Source organism: Geotrypetes seraphini, chromosome 7 (genome assembly GCF_902459505.1).
Source record: "Geotrypetes seraphini chromosome 7, aGeoSer1.1, whole genome shotgun sequence".
NCBI classification, from domain to species: Eukaryota; Metazoa; Chordata; class Amphibia; order Gymnophiona; family Dermophiidae; genus Geotrypetes; species Geotrypetes seraphini.
The window spans coordinates 118,114,168-118,137,091 of NC_047090.1; the positions used below are offsets into that span (position 1 = coordinate 118,114,168).

General features: G+C 42.3%; 1 protein-coding gene across 1 annotated transcript in view; it reads right to left on the reverse strand.

Moving 5' to 3' along the window:
* The window catches only part of ITPKA (inositol-trisphosphate 3-kinase A), a 148,703-nt gene extending 126,707 nt beyond the window's left edge, over positions 1 to 21,996 (reverse strand). The window contains exon 1 of the mRNA XM_033950843.1: positions 21,274 to 21,996. Within this exon, the coding sequence (XP_033806734.1) occupies positions 21,274 to 21,843 (570 nt within the window). The 5' untranslated portion in view covers positions 21,844 to 21,996. The remainder of the gene's footprint in view (positions 1 to 21,273) is intronic.
* Positions 21,997 to 22,924: the final 928 nt, after the last annotated feature.

Below are 22,924 nucleotides of genomic sequence, written 5' to 3' on the forward strand. Positions count from 1 at the left end.
AGATGATGAAGAAGACACCAGGAAGAAAATCGTGTCCATTTCTGATGGTAACATTGCAGAGTGGCCGGTTTCCTGGATGCGTCCAGAATGGAACGAACGGGCTGAGATAAAGGAGTATCATGAGAAGTCAGCCCGAGAGATACCAAGCTGTCAGGTGCAGAGACTGGAGGTTGGGATGTAGAAGGGTCTCCTGATGCTGTGTAAGCAGAGAAGGAAACAGTGGAAGAAGAAAGGGTTCCCTGGAACTGAGTTGAAGTAGAAGGGAGAACCAATGTTGCCTGGGCCACCGTGGAGCAATCAGAATCATGGTGGCTCTTTCCCTCTTGAGCTTGAACAAGGTTCTTAACATGAGAAGCAGAGGAGGGAAAGCGTACAGGAACAGATTGGACCAGTCGAGGAGAAATGCATCAGCTGCCAGACGGTGAGGAGAGTAGAGTCTGGAGCAGAATAGGGGCAGCTGGTGATTGTGAGGAGCTGCAAAGAGGTCTATCTGAGGAGTGCCCCACTGAGCGAAGATGGATTGTAGAGCGAAAGGGTCGAGTGTCCACTCGTGAGGCTGGAGAATTCTGCTGAGTTTGTCCGCCAAGGAATTCTGTTCTCCCTGAATGTAGATAGCTTTCAGGAATAGATGGTGATCTATGGCCCAAGCCCAAATCTTCTGGGCTTCCTGGCACAAGAGGCGAGAGCCTGTCCCACCCTGCTTGTTGATGTAGTACATCGCAACTTGATTATCTGTGCACAGCAAGAGGACTTGAGGAAAGAGAAGATGTTGGAAAGCCTTGAGGGCATAAAACATTGCTCTGAGTTCTAGGAAATTGATGTGATGCTTCATTTCCTGGGCTGTCCAAAGTCCTTGAGTTTGGAATTCGTTCAAATGAGCTCCCCAGGCGTAAGGGGAGGCGTCGGTGGTGATGATAAGGTGATGAGGAGGTAGATGGAACAGAAGACCTCTGGAGAGATTTGAGGATATCAACCACCATTGTAGAGACTGACGAAGAGACGATGTCACAGATATGTGTCGTGAGCAAGGATCCGTCGCTTGGGACCACTGGGTAGCTAGGGTCCATTGAGGAGTGCGCAGGTGAAGACGTGCGAAGGGTGTGACATGAACTGTGGAGGCCATGTGACCCAAGATTATCATCATTTGTTTGGCAGAGATGGAACGTTGTGGAAGTACCTGCTGACATAGAGACTGAAGAGTTTGAAGACGGTTGGACGGCAGGAACGCTCTCATGAGGACTGTGTCCAGCACCGCTCCAATGAACTGAAGTCTCTGAGTGGGGATGAGATGAGACTTGGGTAGATTGATCTCGAACCCCAGAAGTTGTAGAAACAGGATGGTTTGGTTGGTGGCCAGGAGTACTGTCTGAGATAAATTGGTCTTTATCAACCAATCGTCTAGGTAAGGAAACACCTGAAGGTGGTGGGAACGTAGAAAGGCAGCCACCACAATCAGACATTTGGTAAACACTCTTGGAGAGGAGGCAAGACCGAAGGGTAGCACCTTGTACTGGTAATGACAACGATTGATCATGAAGCGTAGGTACTGTCTGGAGGCCAGATTGACCGGTATATGAATGTATGCTTCTTTGAGATCGAGGGAACATAGCCAGTCGCCTTGATTGAGAAGAGGGTAAAGAGTGGCCAGAGAAAGCATTCTGAATTTCTCTTTGACCAAGCATTTGTTGAGATCGCGAAGATCTAAAATGGGTCTGAGATCTCCTGTTTTTTTGGGGACTAGAAAATAACGGGAGTAGAATCCCTGCCCCTTTTGATCTAGAGGAACTTCCTCTATGGCGTTCAGAAGAAGGAGGGATTGAACCTCTTGAAGAAGGAGGGACGACTGAGGAGTGTTCAAAGCAGACTCTTTTGGTAGACTTTGGGCAGGAAGAGTCTGAAAGTTGAGAGAGTAGCCGTGGCGGATGATGTTGAGGACCCACTGATCCGAGGTGATGGTTTCCCAACGGCTTATAAAATGAGTAAGGCGTCCTCCTATAGGCAGCGGAAGATGGGCAGATGGAGGGATACTGGCTATGTTTGGAGAACCAAGTCAAAAGGGTTGTGAGGATTTTTGTGGAGGAGGAGGCTTCACCTGTTGCTGCTGCTGTGCCGGTCTATTGTTTTGCCTCTGCTGTTGCCTCTGACGCCTGGGTTGTTGAGGTGCCGGTGGCAAAGGACGAGCCACAAATCGACGTTGGTATGCCGATTGCTGACGAAAGGGCCTGGTAGGTGGGGTCTTCTTTTTTGTTTTGAGGAGAGTATCCCACCTAGTCTCATGAGCTGAAAGCTTTTGGGTAGTGGAGTCCATGGATTCTCCAAACAGCTCATCCCCCAGGCAAGGTGCATTAGCCAGTAAATCCTGATGATTGACATCAAATCGAAGGCCGAGGCCTCGATGGTGGCAGCAGGCCCCGCCGGGGCGAACCCGAAAAAATAAGAAAAAAAGAAAAGAAAATTCTTTTTTTTTTTTTTTTTTAAAATAAGAAAAAGAAAAAGAAGGCAATATAATTCCGAAAAGGTTTACGCGAGCGGGAAGGCGTATGAGAAAAAATTTTCAATAGCCGTTGAAAGTGCGTCTTCTTAGCTCCGCGGAAACTAAGAAACTGGGGACCGCACGCCTCTGTCGGGCGGGAGGGCACTCGCGCGTGCGCGGTGCGGCCTACTAGAACTTTCCAAGTTCTTAGAGTGCAATCACTCTAAAATTGTCCGTACCGGGGCTCCGTCGGTGCCGTCACCCATCAGTCAAGAATATGCTGCCTGCTTGTCCTGGGAAAAACCTACAACACAGCTGTGCAGAAAAGGTGGTGTTCTAAAACGAAGGAATATTAAAAATTGCTAGAGGAAGGAATCTGAGTAGCCCACAAAAGCTTGTGTTGCTACCCAGACCGTTGTAGATTTTCTTTTGGTTAATTTTCTTTTCACTGGCCTAACTCTAAATTGTGTCTCTGCTTTCTGAAAAACAGAACGCAGCTGTAATAGAGGCTGCACAAGAATGCGGTAGGAGTCCAGCCAGTTGCTATGAGATTTGTTTCCATATTATAAGATCTGATCTCTCAGAGAACACAAATATACCTTCCAGTATGACTTATGTATTATGTAACCATACATTCAATTTTTAAATCCACTACACCAAATCCAGTCTCCTTCTATACCGGGAGTTATTTTGGACCAGCAACTCACTATGAAAACTCAGGTAGATGCTGTAGTACATAAAAGCTACTTCACCCTATGGAAATTACAAACTATTAGATCTTACTTAGAATTTGCTACCTTTAGATTATTGGTTCAATCGCTTTTATTAAGTCTCCTTGATGACTGTAATATTATTTATTTGATAATTACTAAGAAAGAGTTAGCGAGACTTGTACTGATACAGAACACAGCGGTCAAATGATCTATAGCCTAAAGAAATATGATCACGTTACGTCTTTTTACTGTGAGTTGCACTGGCTACCTGTGGAGGCACGTGTATTGTTTAAGTTGGGCTGCTTCTGTTATAAAGCTCTCTACGCCACAGCCCCTCTATACTTGGTTAATAGATTTTCCTTGGCGTCATACAGACATAGTAGAAGAACCCATCCTTTGTTTAACTCTCCTTCAATCCAGGGTTGTAAAAGTATAAAATTTCTCAATCACACCTTGGCATCCCAAGCGGCCCTTCATGATAAAGAATTTTGAGCTTTGTTGCTAGCAGCTCACTCTTATAAAGACTTTAGATTACAATTGAAAGCCTATTTATTTTCTAAATACTTGTCCAACTAACTCTCTTCATTCCATGAATTATGTTTTCTTTAGTAATTTTTTGTAAACTAATAGTTACGCGGTCAACAAGTACAATGTTATGTTATGTGTTCCATAGTGCCAGCTCCCCTCTGTCTTCCATTCACTACCCCACTTTTCTCAATCCATATTCAAAGAAGAAAATCATCTCATTTCTTACATTTTCTTCAATTCTTTTCTCGGACCAAATAGGTGTGTGTCCCAGACAAATTTAAAAAAAAAAAAAAAAAAATCGAGGATTGGACTAATTTTGTTTTAAGTGCCAACTTAACCCCTTCCAAAGGAAGCTAAAGTCATATCCTTTCTGGGATACAAAAACTGGCAGCACAGCCATATGCATTCCTACATATAGAAATAAACTGTTATTACTTTTAAAAAGCACAGTTACTTACCGTAACAGATGTTATCCAGGGACAGCAGGCAGATATTCTCTACATGTGGGTGACGTCATCTACGGAGCCCCCTAGCGGACATTCTCGCAAGCAGACTTGCTTGAAGATCTTCAAGCTTGCGAGTGTACTGCACATGCGCGAGTGCCCCTCCCGCCCGACTCAGGGCATGCGTCTCCTCAGCGTGGCCTCAGTTCAGATAGCTAGCAAAGAAGCCAACCCGGGGAGGTGGGTGGGTTGCGAGAATATCTGCCTGCTGTCCCTGGATAACACCTGTTATGGTAAGTAACTGTGCTTTATCCCAGGACATGCAGGCAGCATATTCTCTACATGTGGGTGACCTCCAAGCTAACCAGAATGGGACGGTGGGAAAGTTGGCAATTCAGGAGAACAGATTTTGTAAAACAGACTGGCTGAAATGGCCGTCACGCCTGGAGAAAGCATCCAGACAGTAGTGAGAGGTGAAAGTATGAGCCGAGGACCAAGTGGCAGCCTTGCAGATTTCCTCAATTGGAGTCGATCAGAGGAAAGCAGCCGATGCCACCATCGCTCGGACTTTATTCCCCGTGACCCAACCCGGCAGCGAGAGACCAGCCTGAGCGTAACAGAAAGAAATACAAGCGGCCAATCAGTTAGAAATGGTCCGCTTAGAAACAGGGCGCCCCAACCGAATGGGATCGAAAGAGACGAAAAGCTGGGGAGCAGTCCGATGAGGTGCAGTGCGCTGCAAGTAAAAGGCCAGCGCATGTTTACAGTCAAGAGTATGGAGAGCCGCTTCTCCAGGGTGAGAATGGGGCTTCGGGAAAAATACTGGAAGAACTACGGACTGGTTGATGTGAAAGTCCGAAACAACCTTAGGCAAGAACTTAGGATGGGTACGAAGAACCACCTTATCATGATGAAAAACAGTGAAAGGAGGGTCCACCACCAAGGCCTACAGCTCACTGACCCTACGAGCAGAAGTGAGCACAATAAGAAACACAACCTTCCACGTGAGATACTTCAAGTGAGCATGCGCCAGTGCTTGAAAAGGAGATTTCATCAAGTGAGCAAGGACCATGTTGAGATCCCAAACCACGGGAGGAGGTTTAAGAGGAAGATAAACGTGGAAAGACCCTTCATGAACCGGGAGACCACAGGATGAACCGAAAGCGGTTTCCCGTCGATCGGCTGATGAAAAGTAGCAATGGCGCTGAGGTGGACTCGAATGGACGTGGATTTGAGACCAGCGCCAGATAAGTGCAACAAATAATCCAGCATAGAAGACAAAGGAGTAGATTAGCCATAAACACCATGGTACAGGGACTTGGTGTACCTGCAAAAGGACAAATGTCTCAAACTACTGGTGCACGTGGATCTCCTGTCTCAGGGTCCAATTCCCCTAGAAAATCTGGATCACTTTAGTCTTACAACATGTCTATGAGGCCCTCATGAAGAAAGGCTATTTAAAGGTGGTTATCACCCTTAGAGCAAAGTAACCATCAACTATTGCAGCATATGCTAAGGCCTGGAGATTGTTTCAGCAATAGTGCGCAAAGGATCATGTAGATCTCATGCACGCAGCAGTTTCAGTGGTTCTGGCCTTTCTACAGGCCGGTCTAGAAAAGGGACTGGCAGTAGTCAAAGTGTAGGTAGTAGGTCTTTCATGTTTTTCAGCCCATCTGGCTTTCTATCTGGATATAGGCAGAATTTTGAAGGAGGCACTCAAACTGAGACCCCTGTTAAGGCAGCCTTTTCCATCTTGGAATCTGAATATCATACTGAGGGGCATCATTCAAGCCCTTGTAGGAGGCATCTCTGCTGAATTTGACAAAGAAGACGGCATTTTTGGTGGGCATTGTTTCCGCGAAGAGAATCTTGGCGATACAGGCTTTGTTTTGCAGAGATTGTTTCTTAGGATTTCGGAAGCGGGGGTGATAATTCAAACTGTTCCCTTATTCTTACCAAAGGTGTCTAGGCATATTATATCAATCAAGAGGTCAGGATACCCACTTTTCAATCCACAGGATCCCAGAATGTTGAAAGTAACAGTAGTAGTACTGAATGCAAGAAGATCCATCCTTCGATACTTAGATGTGACAAATTATTTTCACCTTTCAGATCATCTTTTTGTGTTATAAAATGTGGCTGAGTGAGACAAGCCATCATTCAAGGCAACCACTGCCAGGTGGATAAGTATGGCTTAGTATCCAGTTGAGAGGTTGAAGGAATCTAGTGAGCCTGTTGGCAAAAGCATTCCTATAAAACTCTAGTGAAACCTCATTTAGAATATTGTGTACAATTCTGGAGACCACACCTTCAAAAAGATATAAAAAGGACGGAGTAGGTCCAGAGGAAGGCTACTAAAATGGTGCATGATCATCATAAGGTGTATGGGGACAGACTTAAAGATCTCAATATGTATACTTTGGAGGAAAGGCAAGAGGGGGGAGATATGATAGAAACGTTTAAATACCTACATGGAAAAAAATGTGCATGAGTCAAGTCTCTTTCATTTGAAAGGAAGCTCTGGAATGAGAGGGCATAGGATGAAGTTAAGAGGTGATAGGCTCAGGAGTAATCAAAATAAATACTTTTTTTACAGAAAGCTTGGTAGAAGCATGAAACAGTCTCCCACAAGAGGTGATGGAGACAGAGACTGTGTCTGAATTCAAGAAGGCATGGGATAGGCACATGGGATCTCTTAGAGAGAGGAAAAGATAATGGTTACTGCGGATGGACAGACTAGATGGGCCAGTCGGCCTTTATCTGCCATCATGTTTCTAAGTTTCTATATCTTCAATGTACATTGGCTGTGGAAAACAGCCTTCGATCTCTGTGAGAAAGCACTCTACCAGAAATGTAGCATCTTCACAGGCGGAGATGCAGACAATTTCTCCTGAAGAAATTTGTATGGCAAATACATGGTCCACTCTCCACACATTTATGAAATTTTATAGAGTGAATGAACCGAGAGGGGATAATGAATTTGGTTCCTCGGTAATAAGGGTAGGTTCATCTGTCCCACCCTAGAGCCAGGAGACTGCTTTGGTACATCACCTACTGTCAGAATTTGTATGTTTTGTGTAACAAAAGGGAAGATTAGGTACTTATCTAAATAATCTTTCTGTTAACAAAGCATACGAATCCTGACAACCCATCCTATCAGTCTGGGATTCACCTGTGTATTCTCAGGATCAGAATTCAGTGTCCACTACTGAAGATTTCATACTGTCAGTTTAAAAAAAATGGAAGAATGAAGGGAGAGTACTTCAAGTGGAAAGATGCTCCAAGGTTAATGCGTGTTGAATTTTTGGTGGGTGGTTATTAGTTCTTGCACCCTAAGTTATTTCAGATATTTAATTTTGTTTGATACTTCTTAAAGAGCTGAATAGAACTATGTTTGCAAGGAGATTCCCCGTATCCTTCTTGTTTTCTGTGTTTTAGTGCTGTTCAATTGCTTTAGTACTAACTGAAAGGAGCTTCACAGCGCTGGAGAAGGAGGCGGAACTGAAAATGTAAATTTTACCATCCTGCAGCCAACTTGCAAGTATGGGATATTCACCTACTGTCAGGTCTCTATGCTGTGTTAACAGAAAGAAGATTTTCGAGGTAGTACCTAATCTTCCCTTATTTTAAGTTGTGACTTCTTAGGAACTGGAGCCTCTTTCTGAATGCTGATCTGTTTAGAACAGTGGTGCAAACACTGGTATTATGCTCACTAGATTACTGTAATGCATTATGGGGTGATTCTATAAAGTGGTGTTTGGTTGAAATAACCATATGGACAGGCTACCTACCCCTAAACTTCCATATATTCCTCAGTTCTTTATTCTACTTCTGGGAAGATCAGAGAAAGAAATCCACACAAAAGTGTAATTAATAGTCAAAGCTTTGAGAAGAGTTTCTGCATCCCCAAAATAATGGGACATCAGAAAGACTTACCCAATACAGGTGACTGGTCATTTTATTGACATCATTAATTAATTTATTATTAAACATACGTAGTTGGTGCATCATCCAATTACAATCCATTTACAAATTGCAATATTCTATTGGTTACTTCATTTCTTAGCAACAATGACTTAACTCATCACATGCTCATCACATTGTCTCACCTCTGTCAGCCATAGAAGGAAGTGGACTGAGGCCACGCTGACCCTTGCTCTCTATTGCAAATATCTCGTTTACAGAAACAATCACATGATTTTCTATAACTACCAGCTCATCAATATTTGCCCTAACTATGTAAGTGGAAGAACAGATGTGTTTTTCTCTCTAAACCGTCTAAACAACTACTAGAAGAAAAATATGTTTTCCAGAAACTCTTTCATTTGCTAAACAATACATTTCTGCAACCACATGGTATAGTCAAATGACCTCCCCAAACAAATAAATCAGTGTGACTTTCAGCTTATTTGCAGGGGCCTGCTATGTTATGGCTCCAGCATCTTGTTTCAGACATTAAACCATAATATTTTGCTCTATGAAGAAAAAATATGTACTTTGCAAATTCTGTTGTTTATACTTTGCTGTGTGTGAAGGATTTTTATTATTCAGCTATAATATTAAACTTTCAGAGCCCTAACTAAAAATGTATCTAATACATATTGGTTATGAGGGCCATATTAGTTATGGCCCCCCCTTATATTCTGTACAATACAATTATCACCATCAGTGGCACTTAAATTAAGGTGCCACAAAGGGATACACTTACTGCTAATCCTATGATGGCATTAGGGCACACCTAACCCATTATATTTAAAGAATACTAACACTAATCCAATTGGGTGTGTCAAAAAGTAGGTGTAACCACTTACACCTGGTTATACAGGCTAGTGTTAAGTCAGCACACCTATGTGCTTCTTGCAATGTACACAATTGATAGGATTCTATAGCATGTGCACAGTTAGGCAGAATGCCCATGACACACCTATGCCCTGCCCATGTGTACAGTTAAGCGCAAAGTGACATGCCCTCCAAGTATACAGAATAGCGCCTAGCATTCAGGCGCGTAATCACCAATTTATGGCCCCAAATCATGCATATAAGTACAGCTAGTCTGACACACAAACTAGTGCTTTACAATAGGAGCATCTTATATAATTGCCTTTTACATGCTTGCTTACCTAGGCAATTACTCCAAAAACTTCAAGTGACTCAAAATACTGATGCAAGTAAGAAGGGGGTAGCGTGTTCCAACTATTCTCACATTTGTATTAGTTACCTGAGGGTGGTGGATATATTTTAATTTTTAGTTTTAATTTTTAACAATTTGAAATACTGGAAACCCTCCCCTTACTCTATTCACAAATTCAAGTATACAATCCCAGAGGTCAGCTAAGTTCTGCACACTAGTTCCAGACAAATCAAATTTTGGAAAATATAAATGGAAGAAAAAAGCTTTTAGACAGTTGATGGCTGAAAACTGGAAAAATCTACCGGATGTACTTAAATCTATGCGGTCACTTGTTTGCTTCTGAAAGGCTTTAAAAACCTATCTTCTTTAATGGGAGAGATGGAGATGATGTTTGTTTTGTTTTGTTTGTTTATTCAATTTTCTATACTGTTCTCCCAGGGGAGCTCAGAACGGTTTACATGAATTTATTCAGGTACTCAAGCATTTTTCCCTGCTTGTCCCGGTGGGCTTACAATCTATCTAATGGGGAGATTAAGTGACTTGCCCAGGGTCACAAGGAGCAGTGTAGGTTTGAACCCACAGCCTCAGGGTGCTGAGGCTGTAGCTTTAACCACTGCGCCACACACTTTTAACATATTATTTTATTGCTCAATTGTTTATTGTATTAGTTTTAGATCTGTTTTCATTGTAAGATTGTATACCATTTTGAATGGCATTGCCAAGGAAAGAGTATACAACAATTTTACGTATAAATAAATCTGACAAGTGTTCAAGAATTCTCCTCTTTTCCAGTGGCCTGATGCAGAGAACTGTTTGTGGATGTTTCAGGCACATAAGATGTAAATAGCAATGTAGTTCCCTCTCCATGTGAACTCTTCCCTCTCTAAGTGAACAGGCAATCTAATGCTCATGGCAAACACCGAGATGTACAATGTAGTTAATTTTACCACTTTTTCCTACAAGTGTTTCCATGCATGTGCAATCCAAAGTCCCAGTAACCCTCCAAAATATGACCATGTCAGCCCCTACTACATTAAACTCCACTGGCTGCCGGTAGAGGCAAGGATCATCTTTAAATTCGCCTGCCTCTGCTTCAAAACCCTAGCAGGCTCTTCACCAATCTACCTATCTGAGCATCTCGAAATTGCAGGCCCCTCTCGCACACGAAACACTTACCTGTTTTCCTTCCCTTCTCTGAAGGGCTGCCTCTACAAGAAATTCCTCGATAGATCCCTAGCATTCCAAGCGGGCAAATGGAACAAATGCCTTACAACCCTCATCTCCAATTCCCCCACCTATCTAATGTTCAGGAAGTCAATCAAAACTTACCTTTTTGACAAATTCCTCTAACTTCTCCCCCTCCTCCCTGCCACCTCCTCTAACCCCTTCTTACCCCTGTCTCTCCGACTCCCCCTATATTTTTAGCCACTAAATGGCCTATCACTACGGACCACTCAATCCAGCTAACCATCCCCTCTTCGTTACCCCTCATTCTAAATAATAATAATAATAATAATAATAATAACTTTATTTTTCTATACCGCCATAGTCAGGCGACTTCTAGGCGGTTTACATTGCAAGAAGGCTGGACATTCAGCGAATAACAAGAGGTCTCAATACAGTACAATAGGTCAACATATAATACAGTACAATGAGTCTATGTACAATACAGTACAATGTAATGCAACAAGTCTAGATACAATACAATATAATAGATCTAAATACAATACAATACTTAAGTCTTGATAAGTCTTAATACAATACCATACAATGAGTCTAAATATAATACAATAGTGTAGAAGGGAAAGTTACGTACAGATTGGTGTTCAGAGGGTAAAGAATATCTGAGTATTTTTTATTTATTTTTTTTTTTAGAACTTCCATTTGAATTGGAGTTCTAGGAACAGCGAATATATGAGTACATGAGGAGCTTCTTGAGGGAGAGAAAGAAAGGCGTTTTCAGGGAGGGGAGTCCTAGAGAGGCAGGGGACAATTTTAGTCAGTGAATTTTGCGAATAGGGCGGTTTTGATCGATTTGCGGAATGCACTGTAAGACAGATTGGGTTTGTTTATGTAGTTTTTCAGCCAGACTTGCTGTCTGTTTGCTTGGAACTTAAAGGTTCTATCCAGGAATGATTTGTATCTGCAGCCAGTAATCTTTGGGTATGCAAAGATGTTTTTGTTTCTGGTCGCTCGTGTGGGGTTGTGAAGGATGAAGTGAGTTTGTAGGTATGAAGGTGCTAGTCCCCAGGCTTGTCTGAAACAGGTGCAGGCAAATTTGAATAATATTCGTGCTTCAATTGGAAGCCAATGCAACTTTTTATAGTAGGGGCTGATGTGGTCGTTTTTTCTTAGTCCGAAGATTAGTCGAACGGCGGTGTTTTGTAATAATCTCAGTTTTTTTATTGTTTTTTGTGGTATGCCCAGGTAGATGATGTTGCAGTAGTCAAGGATGGATAAGATCAGTGCCTGTACCAACAACCTGAATGATGTTGGGTCAAAGTATTTTTTTATGGTCCTTAGTTTCCATAGCGTGTAGAAACATTTTTTCACTAGTGCGTTTGTGTGGTCAGTCATAGTTAGGTGTGTGTCTAGAGTGATACCGAGTATTTTTATGTTTTTGGAAATTGGGTACTCGTGATTGTTTATTTTTATCGATGTTCTTGTAATTTTGTCATTAGGGCTAGCCAGAAAGACTTTTGTTTTTTCTGCGTTTAGTTTTAGTTTGAAATTAATGGTCCATTTATCGATTTCGGTCATTACGTTTGAGAGCTAAATACATCTGCTCTACCTTATTGAACATCGCTGTATGTAGCACCGCCATATGTAACACTGCCATATGTATCACCGCTGTATGTAACTCATAGCAAATGTATCTTCATCTCAAATGTAACTTTGCTGTAATAATAACTTCACTGTAAATGTAGCATCGCTGAAAATGTAACTTCGCTGTAAATGTACAGTCTCTTCATCTGTTAACCGCATAGAACTTCCATGGTAATGCGGTATACAAGAATAAAGTTATTATTATCATATAACCATGTCAAACACAGTTCATTGGCTTCATTCGCAGGCTGGATATGCCTGAGGAGGATTTTTTTTTTTTCTCTCTCGGTCTTTTTCCCCTTCACTTGCTTTTCCAGCCACTTGCTTTTCTAGCACCTTCTGCCAAAACAATTTCTATCCCTTAATTACATCTGTCCAATCAGAACAATCTTCTCTCTCTCTCTCTCCCTATTTGTGATCTCTGATCAGGGTGGATAAAAATCAATGACTTTTTAAAAATACAAATAAATTGCAAGTCAGATTTTTTTATTTAAATTGGATTTTTTTTTAAATAAAATACTTTGAGGAAAAAAAATCTATCTAAAGATAGTTTTCTATTTAAAATATATTATAGTCCAAAAGTTATTCATCAATGAAATAAGGATTAGTTTTCCCTTATGCAGCATGAGGCTGTATATTCATACAATTTTTAAATTTTGGTCTAAATGAATTCCATTAATCCATTCATAATGTCAAGAGCATGACTTAAATTATCTTTCTGACTAGTGATTTAAATCAATTTGATTTCAATCAAATCCACTCTGTCTTCAATGAAGTTACATGTATATTTTATACATTTTCAAAGTGCATGGTGTTTTCCTGTTGTTCTTTACTCTGTAAGGAGAAATGTGCAAGGCCCAAAAACCAATGCCAGAGGAACAGGACTGAAACTTTAACAGCAGGAGCAAACATCTTCCATGCATATGGTTTACTCTCACTGGCCATAATTCTTCCTGTATTTAGTAATAAATAAAGGTACTGCTAGAGAAAATTACATCTGCTCAAATTTCTTTACTGCACAAGCATTCCAGTCAATGGCTTTCAATTTTACAGCAAGTAGGAGGTGCTACTTTAAAAACAATTAAGGTGGTGTATATTGTCCCACAAACAATAATCTACTACTATGCCTCAGCATTAATAAGGGCTGATGAAATTTGAAAGAGGATGGCTTAGTCTTCATAGCCATTCAGTCTCTGCGGTATTTTAGGCTTGCAAACTTGGGGTCAGATTCTGCAAACAGCACCGTTATTGGCGGCTGCCTCTTTAAGCACCTCTTTAATTAGGACAAAGGTGGCATTTTTTGGAGGAGCCTAAGGGTGCCTCCATTTTTTAAAAAACATTTTAATTGGTCTTTAATCAGCACAGTTAATTACCAATTAAAACGATTAAGTTAGGCGGCGATAGGGCGACTGTTTTGAGAATTTGCTCCTTATTGTGATGTGATCATCTGGCTATGCCAAGCCTAACTCAAGTAATGAACTTATCGACTGAGGTCGCTACCAAATTGCCATGAGAGGATAAATGTTAAAGCTTCAGTAACATACCTACCATTTATCTATAGATAATTGGGAGCTGTGTTTTAGAAGCCTAAATCAAGAACATCAACTTATTTCATAGAAACAGCCAGGAACCTGCTGGAAGGTACATCTACTACATGTAACAAATGTTTTAAAATCAGAAATGCTTAGTAATGGGCAGTGATACTCACCTTTTGCCATTCCATAAGCTACTAGACGTGAATCAAGATTCTGAGTCCCAACAGACCCTATTTCACAAAACAAACAGACCCTACCTCTTACCATTTGTTCTGTGCTGCCATCCAGGCTTTAAAAAGGTTATACAAGGTCCTGATTTGCATGATTTATAACAACTGATACAGCGAGTGGCATCCAGCTATCAAATCTCAGCATTCAGGAAATCCTGCTTTCAGAAGATTGTACTGATTAGTCATCAGTGCCATTCATGACTTTTCTGAAAGTTATTCACTAGAAAAATCATTCTATCCCTAAAATGTTACTTCCCAACAATAACTTTATTATTTGTCTAGAATCAAGTACAATACACAATGATATCAACTTCATACAAAATCAGATATGAACTGACCTGAGCCTCCTCCTCAAAGGGATCCACAATAATCAGAAAAACAGAATATCACAGACCCAAAAGTTTGCCTTATTGTTTCCTTGGAATGAAGCAATCTTTTTCTGCTACAAACTAAATTTACCTGGAACACAGGAGAAAAGCCTGATGCCATCACCACACTGACTAGTGTCCATTAAGTAAGTCATCTACTTGAATTTTCTTATCTTCATTCTTTTTTCATTTGGCCCAGAGGTTTCTTCCCTTCTCTGTCTGCCAACTCAATTACATTATGATCTATTGAATCAAACACTGCAGATATATCAAATTGAAGCAGCAATGTTCGTTTATCAAAACTCATAGTTTTTCTAATTTCAGAGACCAAAATAAACAGTAAGGTTTCCGTGCTGTGGAGTGGGCGAAATCCATGCTGGGTTATATGCAAACAACATTCTAAAAACATGAAATCAGAAAATTGTTGATACACCACAAATTCTAACAATTTGGCCTGCCACTGGATGATAGAATTCAACTTTACTTAAATCGACATTTGATGCTTTTGGTATTGGTGTAAGTATATCAGTAACACCTCTTAACACCTTATTAACAACACACACATACACACTTTAATCAAGCCACACTGACCAGCTAGATGCTGAGCTGCTCATAGGAATAGAATGGGCAGCTCGCATTTAACTCACACTGCTCAGCATCGCAGCTTGATAAAAGGGGGAAAAGTTAGTGAACCAATATAAAATCTCAGATGGAACTAATGGCAGAAAAACAGCAGGACACTATTTATGTGATAATCACAACAAAACCTGTTCTGAGACTCTGCAAAACACATCCCAACATAAATCTACCAAAATTCCTGTTTCCATATTTAAAATATTATAATCTGGTGCTTCACGTGGAACCAAATTTTTAAAAGACAATCTAATACTTTCTACTTGAGATTTAAAAATAAAACCAGGCCAACTTATCCACTGAAGGTACAGATTATTTTGCCATTTATTTAACAAGATCAAGATTGGTCATCTGTGTACAAATTTGAAACATGGCTTTAATTTCATTATTTGACTGATTAATTTTATCATTATACTAAGCTTTTTTCACTTCATCTCTTTTAGTTTTATATATTTTACATTTATATTTCCATTCCAAGTATAAATCACCATCCTTTAATTTCTGCCATTTTCTTTCTAATCTTTTGCAACTGCTTTTAAGTTCTACTAATTCTTCATTAAACCATGTTTTCAATTGATTTATTCCAGACATCATTCATTACATTATTATTTTAATCATATCATCATCTTCTTGCAAATCTTCCACCACATTTTGCCAAAATTGATCTCCATCTATTTTACCTCTAACCATTAATTTCCTTTTTGGCTGATTTCTGTTCTTCACAAATTTATGAGCTCTTAGAAAAAACTCTAACATATGATCTGACCATGCAACTTGTTCCCAACAAATATGATTGACACCTCAGTACTAGACATATATGCCACAAAATCGAAAGCATAACCTTTAGTATGAATAATAGACATAGGTTCTATTTTAAAATGTAATAATTCTAACAACTAAATAAAATGTACAGAATTCACCTCATCCAACTCTTCTAAATGTAAATTCAAATCTCCTAATATACACTGGGTTTTACTAAATGGTGCTAGAGGTTTTTAGCGTGGGACAGTGAGGTAAATGCTCCAACGCTCATAGGAATTCTAATCTAATTTTATCTAATACTTGGCTTTATATACTGAGTCTTCATTCTAAGAAAGCTCGACCCGGTTTACAATATTTACAATAACTTAAAAAAATATATAAACCATTCTATGAACGTCAGAGCATTTACATTGTTGACCTGCGCTAAAAACCTCTAGCGTTGTTTAGTAAAAGGAGCCCATAATAAAATTTGAAAAAATTGTTGAATAATACAATATAATACAATTTCTGATAAATGAATAACCAGGTACCTGGAGGTGTATAAATCAAAATAATGGAATATTAGAATATTCTAACATGAATTTCATGCTTTTCAAAACATTAATTAAGGACTGGTCAAGCAAAGATTTATATATGATGCTTATGGAGCATATGTACATGACAAATATCAAAACTTAGTGAGTATCAACTTACAAAACCTTTATCTGAGCAACCATTAATAAAATTCAATACAGCAATTACAGCAATCTATCCAGTAACATATTTTTAGAATGTTAAGTGCTGCTTTGTTTCTAAAATACATTGATGTACTAGTCCATTTAGCCAATAAGTATCACAAGGTTAATGGTGCAAGTGAATTGCTTTCATGGTGGTTGATGATATCAAAAAGGCACCCTTGAAATCATAATCAAATCAAACTAGTGGCAACTATGGTGAATTGAAGATGCTTTTAAACAAAACATCAGGTATCCAACATATCACAGTCAAAGGAAACCTTTTTGTGCTTGGGACACAAATGTTATATGGAATTCATGTAAGTGAATGTAAAATGTTTTAGGAACTCATGTAAGTGGGACATATTTTCAGATGGAAATAGGCATCATCGTACTGTTGGATCACTCACTCACTTATTTATTTTCTATCCTGTTTTCCCCAAAGAGCTCAGAATGGGTTACAGGTTAACAAACATAATATACGTATATCCCTTACATATGTTCTTTTTTGCATATACTGTACTAGTCTAAGCCACTGGTGCTAGATCTATGGATACTTGAGGAACATCACTTCTTGAGATGAGTCAGCCACTTTCTCTTCCACTTACCTACCGCTCAATACAGGAGCACCTGTAGAGCTGGTACCCAGAGAGCAGGAGTTCTCAACCTAGTCAGGTTTTCAGGATACCCACAATGAATATGCACAAGATCAATCTGCATAAATTTCTCACATGTACAAATGTATATTCAATGTAAACCTCACTGGTTAGGCACTTGCCAAAGACTGGGTTATAAGAACCCCTACTCTAGAGTAGCAATATTGGTTTATTGTGTTATCAGTCACACCCCACCTTCTTTTAACTAAAAACATGACAATGGAACAAAGAGGTCAAGATGGCATCCACAGGAGATGTATGATAAGCAGTCTCTGATTAGATTGCCTTTCGCATTAACCCCCCTCCTTTACTAACGTATAGCATGAGTTTTGGTGCTGGCAGCGGCGGTAACTGCTCCGACGCTCAAAGGAATTCTATGAGCATCGGAGCAGTTACCGTCACTGCTGGCGCTAAAACCCACGCTACGCATTAATAAAGGAGGGGATATATGTTAGGTACGCTTATGGAACTTTAGCTGTGGATTTCCTGCTAAAATATTATACTATTTCCTTTCTTCTTTGTTTCTCTTTCTTGCCCCCCTTTTGTAAGCTTGTAGTTTATACAATTACTTGATTTCAATTTCTTTTGGATCATATGATGTAATTCTTAATTGAAATTATCATACATAAAAAAAATAATGGAACAACAGTGTAGCATTCTACTGTCTGTAGTTGGGAAATCTCCCCATCTCCTCCCACTCTACCCCACCCCCCCAAAAAAATTACAAAACCATAATTAAACACCACAAACATCAAATTTGTAGGCGCTTTATAACAGGGCTAGATGTACAAAAAGGTGGATCCATTATTAATTGTAGGTCCCATTTTATGTAATGAGACTTATTTACTAATAATGCACATCAATGGCATTATAGCACAGTGATGCAGGCAGTAAACTTTAGTAAATCTAGCCTCAAATGTCGCAGAATGACATGAGACTGCACCAGACAATGCCAAAAGAAAGCCAAGTGACATTTACAAGAGAGATGTAAAGAAATATAGCTACTGTACTTGCACCCCTGAAGTGCCAAAAGGCTATTACAATATAGCTCTGGGGATTAAGAACATAAGAATAGCCCTACTGGGTCAGACTAGGGTTATCAAAAGTCCAGATTTACCTCAACATGTCCTCTTTTTAGAGGACTGTCCAGGCATCTGCATGGGTCTTCAAAACCTGGCAGTTTGTCTGGGTTTAGAAAACCATTGACTCAGCGCCATGTCTAGAGACCATCTGCGCATGTGCAGATGCAATGCAAAGACGTCACACACGCATCACATCCGCAGAGGCTCTGAAGAAATTAGGTTTGTGTGGGGCTGGGGGTTAGGTGGGCGGAATGGGGCAGAACTAGGGGGTGGAACGGAGCAGGGCCACACGTCCTGGTAACCTTAGGTCAGACCAAAGGTCCATCTAGGCCAATATCCTGTTTCCACAGTGGTCAATCCAGGTCATAGGTACCTGGCAGAAAGCTCAAACAGTAGCAACATTCCAATGCTGGGTGACAGTTTGTATTCACAGGTGGAACAATTAAAACAAGTAACAGAAAAATAGGAACTTCTGTCTGAAGGAAGTCTGAAACTAGGTCCATCGTGGAGAAGAAGTAACCTCATTTCCCGGGATATAGCTACAATTGAGTGAGCCTTTCAAAGTGCCCAGCGCTGACCAATGGTAGGGGCCACCTGAAGTTGCACCCTTTTTCCCTCACCATCCCCACTGCCCCTGGGTTCTCCCTCCACCCCAAATGCTGTAGCATGTCATCAGCAGAGGCTCTGGTGTAAGCAGCCTCTCTCTAGCAGCTAGAGAGAGGCTGCTTACACCAGAGCCTCTGCTGATTTTGAAAATCCAGCCCACAGGAAGCTGCATCATTGAGGAGGAACATGTAGAAGAAAGACTATCTAACAGAGAGAGACTGCTCTTCTGCCAGCCAGTAATATGCTGCGGTATTTTGAGGACCAGCAGTGGGTGGGAGGGGGAGCTAGAGACGCAGGTGCGGACCTGGAGCAAAGCAGAATGGGGAAGAGAAAGGGAGACATACTAGATCTTGGGGGAGCAAAGAGAGAGAGAGACCTAGACCAAAGGGGAGGGAGGAGAGAGGGCAAAAAAACATAATGGGGGAAGAAGTAGAGGGAAAAGAGAGAGAGTGAGGTGCACAACCAACAGAGGGAGGGAGGGAGAAAGATACCACACCAAGTGGGTTAGGGGTGGGGTGCAGGAGGAAGATGAGGAGAGAATCTGGACATGTGGAGGGAGAGGGACACAGAAGAGGTGTTGACAGTGATGGAGCATAGGGGCAATAGTGGACACAAGGGGAGGGATAGGGACACAGAGGGGTATGCTGGACAGAAAGGATAGGATATACCAGAAAGATGGATGGAGGAAATAGGGAAGAAATGTCAAAAGGACAGGAGACCCTGGAGTGAGTTGAGAAGAACAGAAGACAGTAGAACCAAAGCAATGTTCAGACAATAAAGGTAGGAAACTCTATTTTTTTTCTAATTCTAATGTCAGCTTTAGGAAATGCGCCCCCCTCCTCAGTCCCCACTACCTTGGGAACAACAGTGTTGGGGGGAGGGGACTCAATTTTTTCACCTGAGGCCCATCCAGTCCTAGGTACCAGCTACCATTGAGCGAGCCCAGCAAAGTGCTCAGGGCTGCCTGCTGCCTTCTGTCCCACTGACTGCCTTCCTCAACCAATAATGTCTGATACCAATCTCTCTCTTCTTCCTCCCCAAACCTGTACGGGTCTAGCATTTCTTTCTGTTCCTCCCCCCCCTCTGAATCCCAGTGAGTGACCAGCAGAAGCACTGATGTGAAAAAAGCCTCCCACCAGGGCCTTTCCTCTGCCAACTGCCCACAGGAAGTGATAACACAGGAGGCAGGATGTGGCAGAGGAAAGGTCTAGTGGAACTGGATATAGGCAACATATTCACATTGCTACCTTTGCAGGTCAACCGTTGGGGGTGGGGGGGGGGTAAATAGAAGGAGATGCTGGATCCGCACAGGATGGGGTAGCAGCAGAGATATAGGATCCACACCAGTGGAGGAGGAAAAGAAATGCTGGACAGGATTCAAGAAAATAGAGACCTCCAGACTAAAAAGGGGTAGAAGAGAGAGGGCTTAAATGCTGAACCAACAGGAGGGTGAGAGAGATGCCAGACCATGGGATAACGGGTTGCCTGAGTGCCAGAGGGAAAGATACTGACCCTGAGGTGAGGAATGGAGAGCAAGAGTGAAGGCGAGAAAGGGAGAGAGAGTGTGAGAAATGCAAATCCCAGGGTAGGGGGTGCAGAAGGAAAGGGAAAAAAAAGGGGGAGAAGCTGAATGAATACAGGAAGGAACAGGGACACAGAGATGCTGGGCATGGAGGGAGCATAGGGACAGGGACAAAGAGGGTCAAAATTAGGCAGGAGATCCTGGAAAGAGTTAAGGAAAAAAGACAACATATGAGAAATACTGGAACCAAAGAATACTCAGACAACAAAGGTAGAAAAAAACTTTTTGCAGAATTTAGTAATTGTAATATGTTGTATCTCTGATATCTTGTATTTGAGTTTCTATTACTATATTAGGTATTCTATACAAGTTTGGGATGTGTTTGCGTTTTGCAGGGTTTGTTTACTGGAGTTCTGAACCTTTCCCCTTGTGTCCCCCCCCCTTCAATACTTTGCAAGAGATGGTGTAATTGGGGGTCCATTTAAATTTTTCTGCCTGGGCCCATTCAGTTCGAGAAGCTATGCCTCTGTGCTCATTTTCATGTTAAGAAAATAATGGATTACAAGATCAACAGACACCTTACCCAGATCACGTTAAGACAAGTTATTAAGTATTGTTCACAAGCTTTAATCTTTGGGAACCGGCAGCCGCTCTATCCCCCTCTTGTTTTCCCATCCCTTAAGTTCTCTCAACTTGTACTTCACTAATCTTTTGTAAACTGCATAGAACTTAACGGTACTGCGGTATATAAACTGTTATTATTTTCTTTCAAAGAAGCACCATGCTTTAAACATCTATTAACTTGCTCCTTCCCCGCATCTTACGAGCAGGAGAGAGCAAGCAGTGAAAGTGTCAGCTGTGCACATCGCTGCAAACTGCTCCGTCGTTCACACACTTGACTTGTTCTGAACTAAATTTTGCCACTTTCTTTTTTTTTTTTTTTACCCTCCCATTTTTCCCTTTGTCGGGTCTCTGGTGCGACAGGTCAAGCACGAGCGCCCCATTCGGTTCCCGCCCATCCGGGCTCCTAGCTGCATCCGCACTGCACTCACCAGGTTGCCCTCGTCGCTGTGCTCCAGGTCCACGTTGCCCTGGCTCCGGCTCTCGTTGTCACTCAACAGGTCGTCCTCAGAGTCCTCGAAGACGGAGGACGAGCCGGTGGAGGAGAGGGACGAGGTGGAGGCCGAGAGCTTCCTGCTGTCCAGCTGCAGGAGCCCGTCCGTGCCCAGCCCGCAGGGGTACAGCGAGGGCATGAGGGGCGACGAAGGCAGCAGCGGCTCCTCCGAGGTGGTGATGGTCAGCCGAGGGATGACAGGACGCTGCTGCTGCTGCTGCCGGGGGGGCGGCGGCGGAGGCTCTGCGGCACCAGGGCTCCCCGCCTCGGGCTCCGCGGGCACGGGTCCCCCATTACAGTGGTGCCAGCTCCAGCTGCCGCTCCGCCTCTTCCTCCGGTGCAGCTCCCGCTCCCCGTCGCCGGCTCTGCTTCCTCCCGCCGCCGCGCAGCGAGCCTCGAAGAAGGAGCGCAGCTCTCCGACACTCAGCCGCTTTCTGCCAGCGCCGGGCTCCCCCCGATTCCCCGCATGGTCCATCCCGGAGATGCAGGGTTCCTCTGGGGGAATCATCCACTGTGGCTTGGGGGGAGGGGGGAAAGCGGACCGTCCCGGGGCGCTGAGCCCGGAGCGCGCTGCTGCTGAACTTGCTGCCAGGACTAGCGCTGTTCACTTCCTCCTCGCGAGCCAGTGAGCGGGGCGAAGTGTGTGGGAGGGAGCGGGGGAGGTGTGCGCCGCGGCTCTGTTGCTCTGTGCAACTCGGCGAAGCTCTCCTCCCCCCCCCCCCCGCGTGACCTCCGGCACAACAAAACACCAACTGTCGGGGGTCGGGTTCTGCATTTAAAGCAAAGGTGCCATGAAAACCTGAGCCCTCCTCCGCACTTGCTGTACTGTATAAGAGATCGACGCAGGTGCAGGCTGAAAACTGCACTTTTTGAAAACGGCAACGTTCACCTGGCTGCTGCTGGACCAGATCTGAAGAGCTCTCCTTAAATCACGCTTCCAACAGCATCTTTTTTTATGTTCTTTTGTTTTGTTTTGTTTTTTAATAAAGACATGCGAATGCTGCATTCCCAGTCTAAACGTGCACTTTTTTTTTTTTTTAAAAATTTATCTGTTTTAGCGTGTTTCCAATGTAGATACATACAGGACCATAAGTGCCAACACTTTTTCCAAAATGATTGGGGTGGGGGAGTCGCCAAATTCTCTTCCCCCCCCCCGGACATAATTAAGACTTGCTCAAAAACTCCGCGTGCTCAGCATCCTCTGGCACCCACCGATTTGGCTGCTATGTACAAGGCAAATACATTGAGTACAAATGCCGAGGGCATGGAAAGGAGATAGTAGGAAACCCGTATTTCCTGACCATCACCATCCTAGGCATATTCTGTCTGTGCTTTATGGGGGGATATATGGTAGCATTTGGACAGTAAAGAGACCCAATTGTCATTTGGCGCGTCGATGTGCCTGCTATGTCTATACAAATCTATCAGATCTCTCCGTGAATCGATTTGGCTGGAACTTGAGTTTCTTATGGAGGGTTTTGCTCTCCCACCAAATTTCATTTCAATCCAGCACTGGTGGGAACGCCCCAACAGATGTGCCAAGTCTGCAGAACACAGAAGCAAGAACATGGTTCATTGCCACCCTTCGA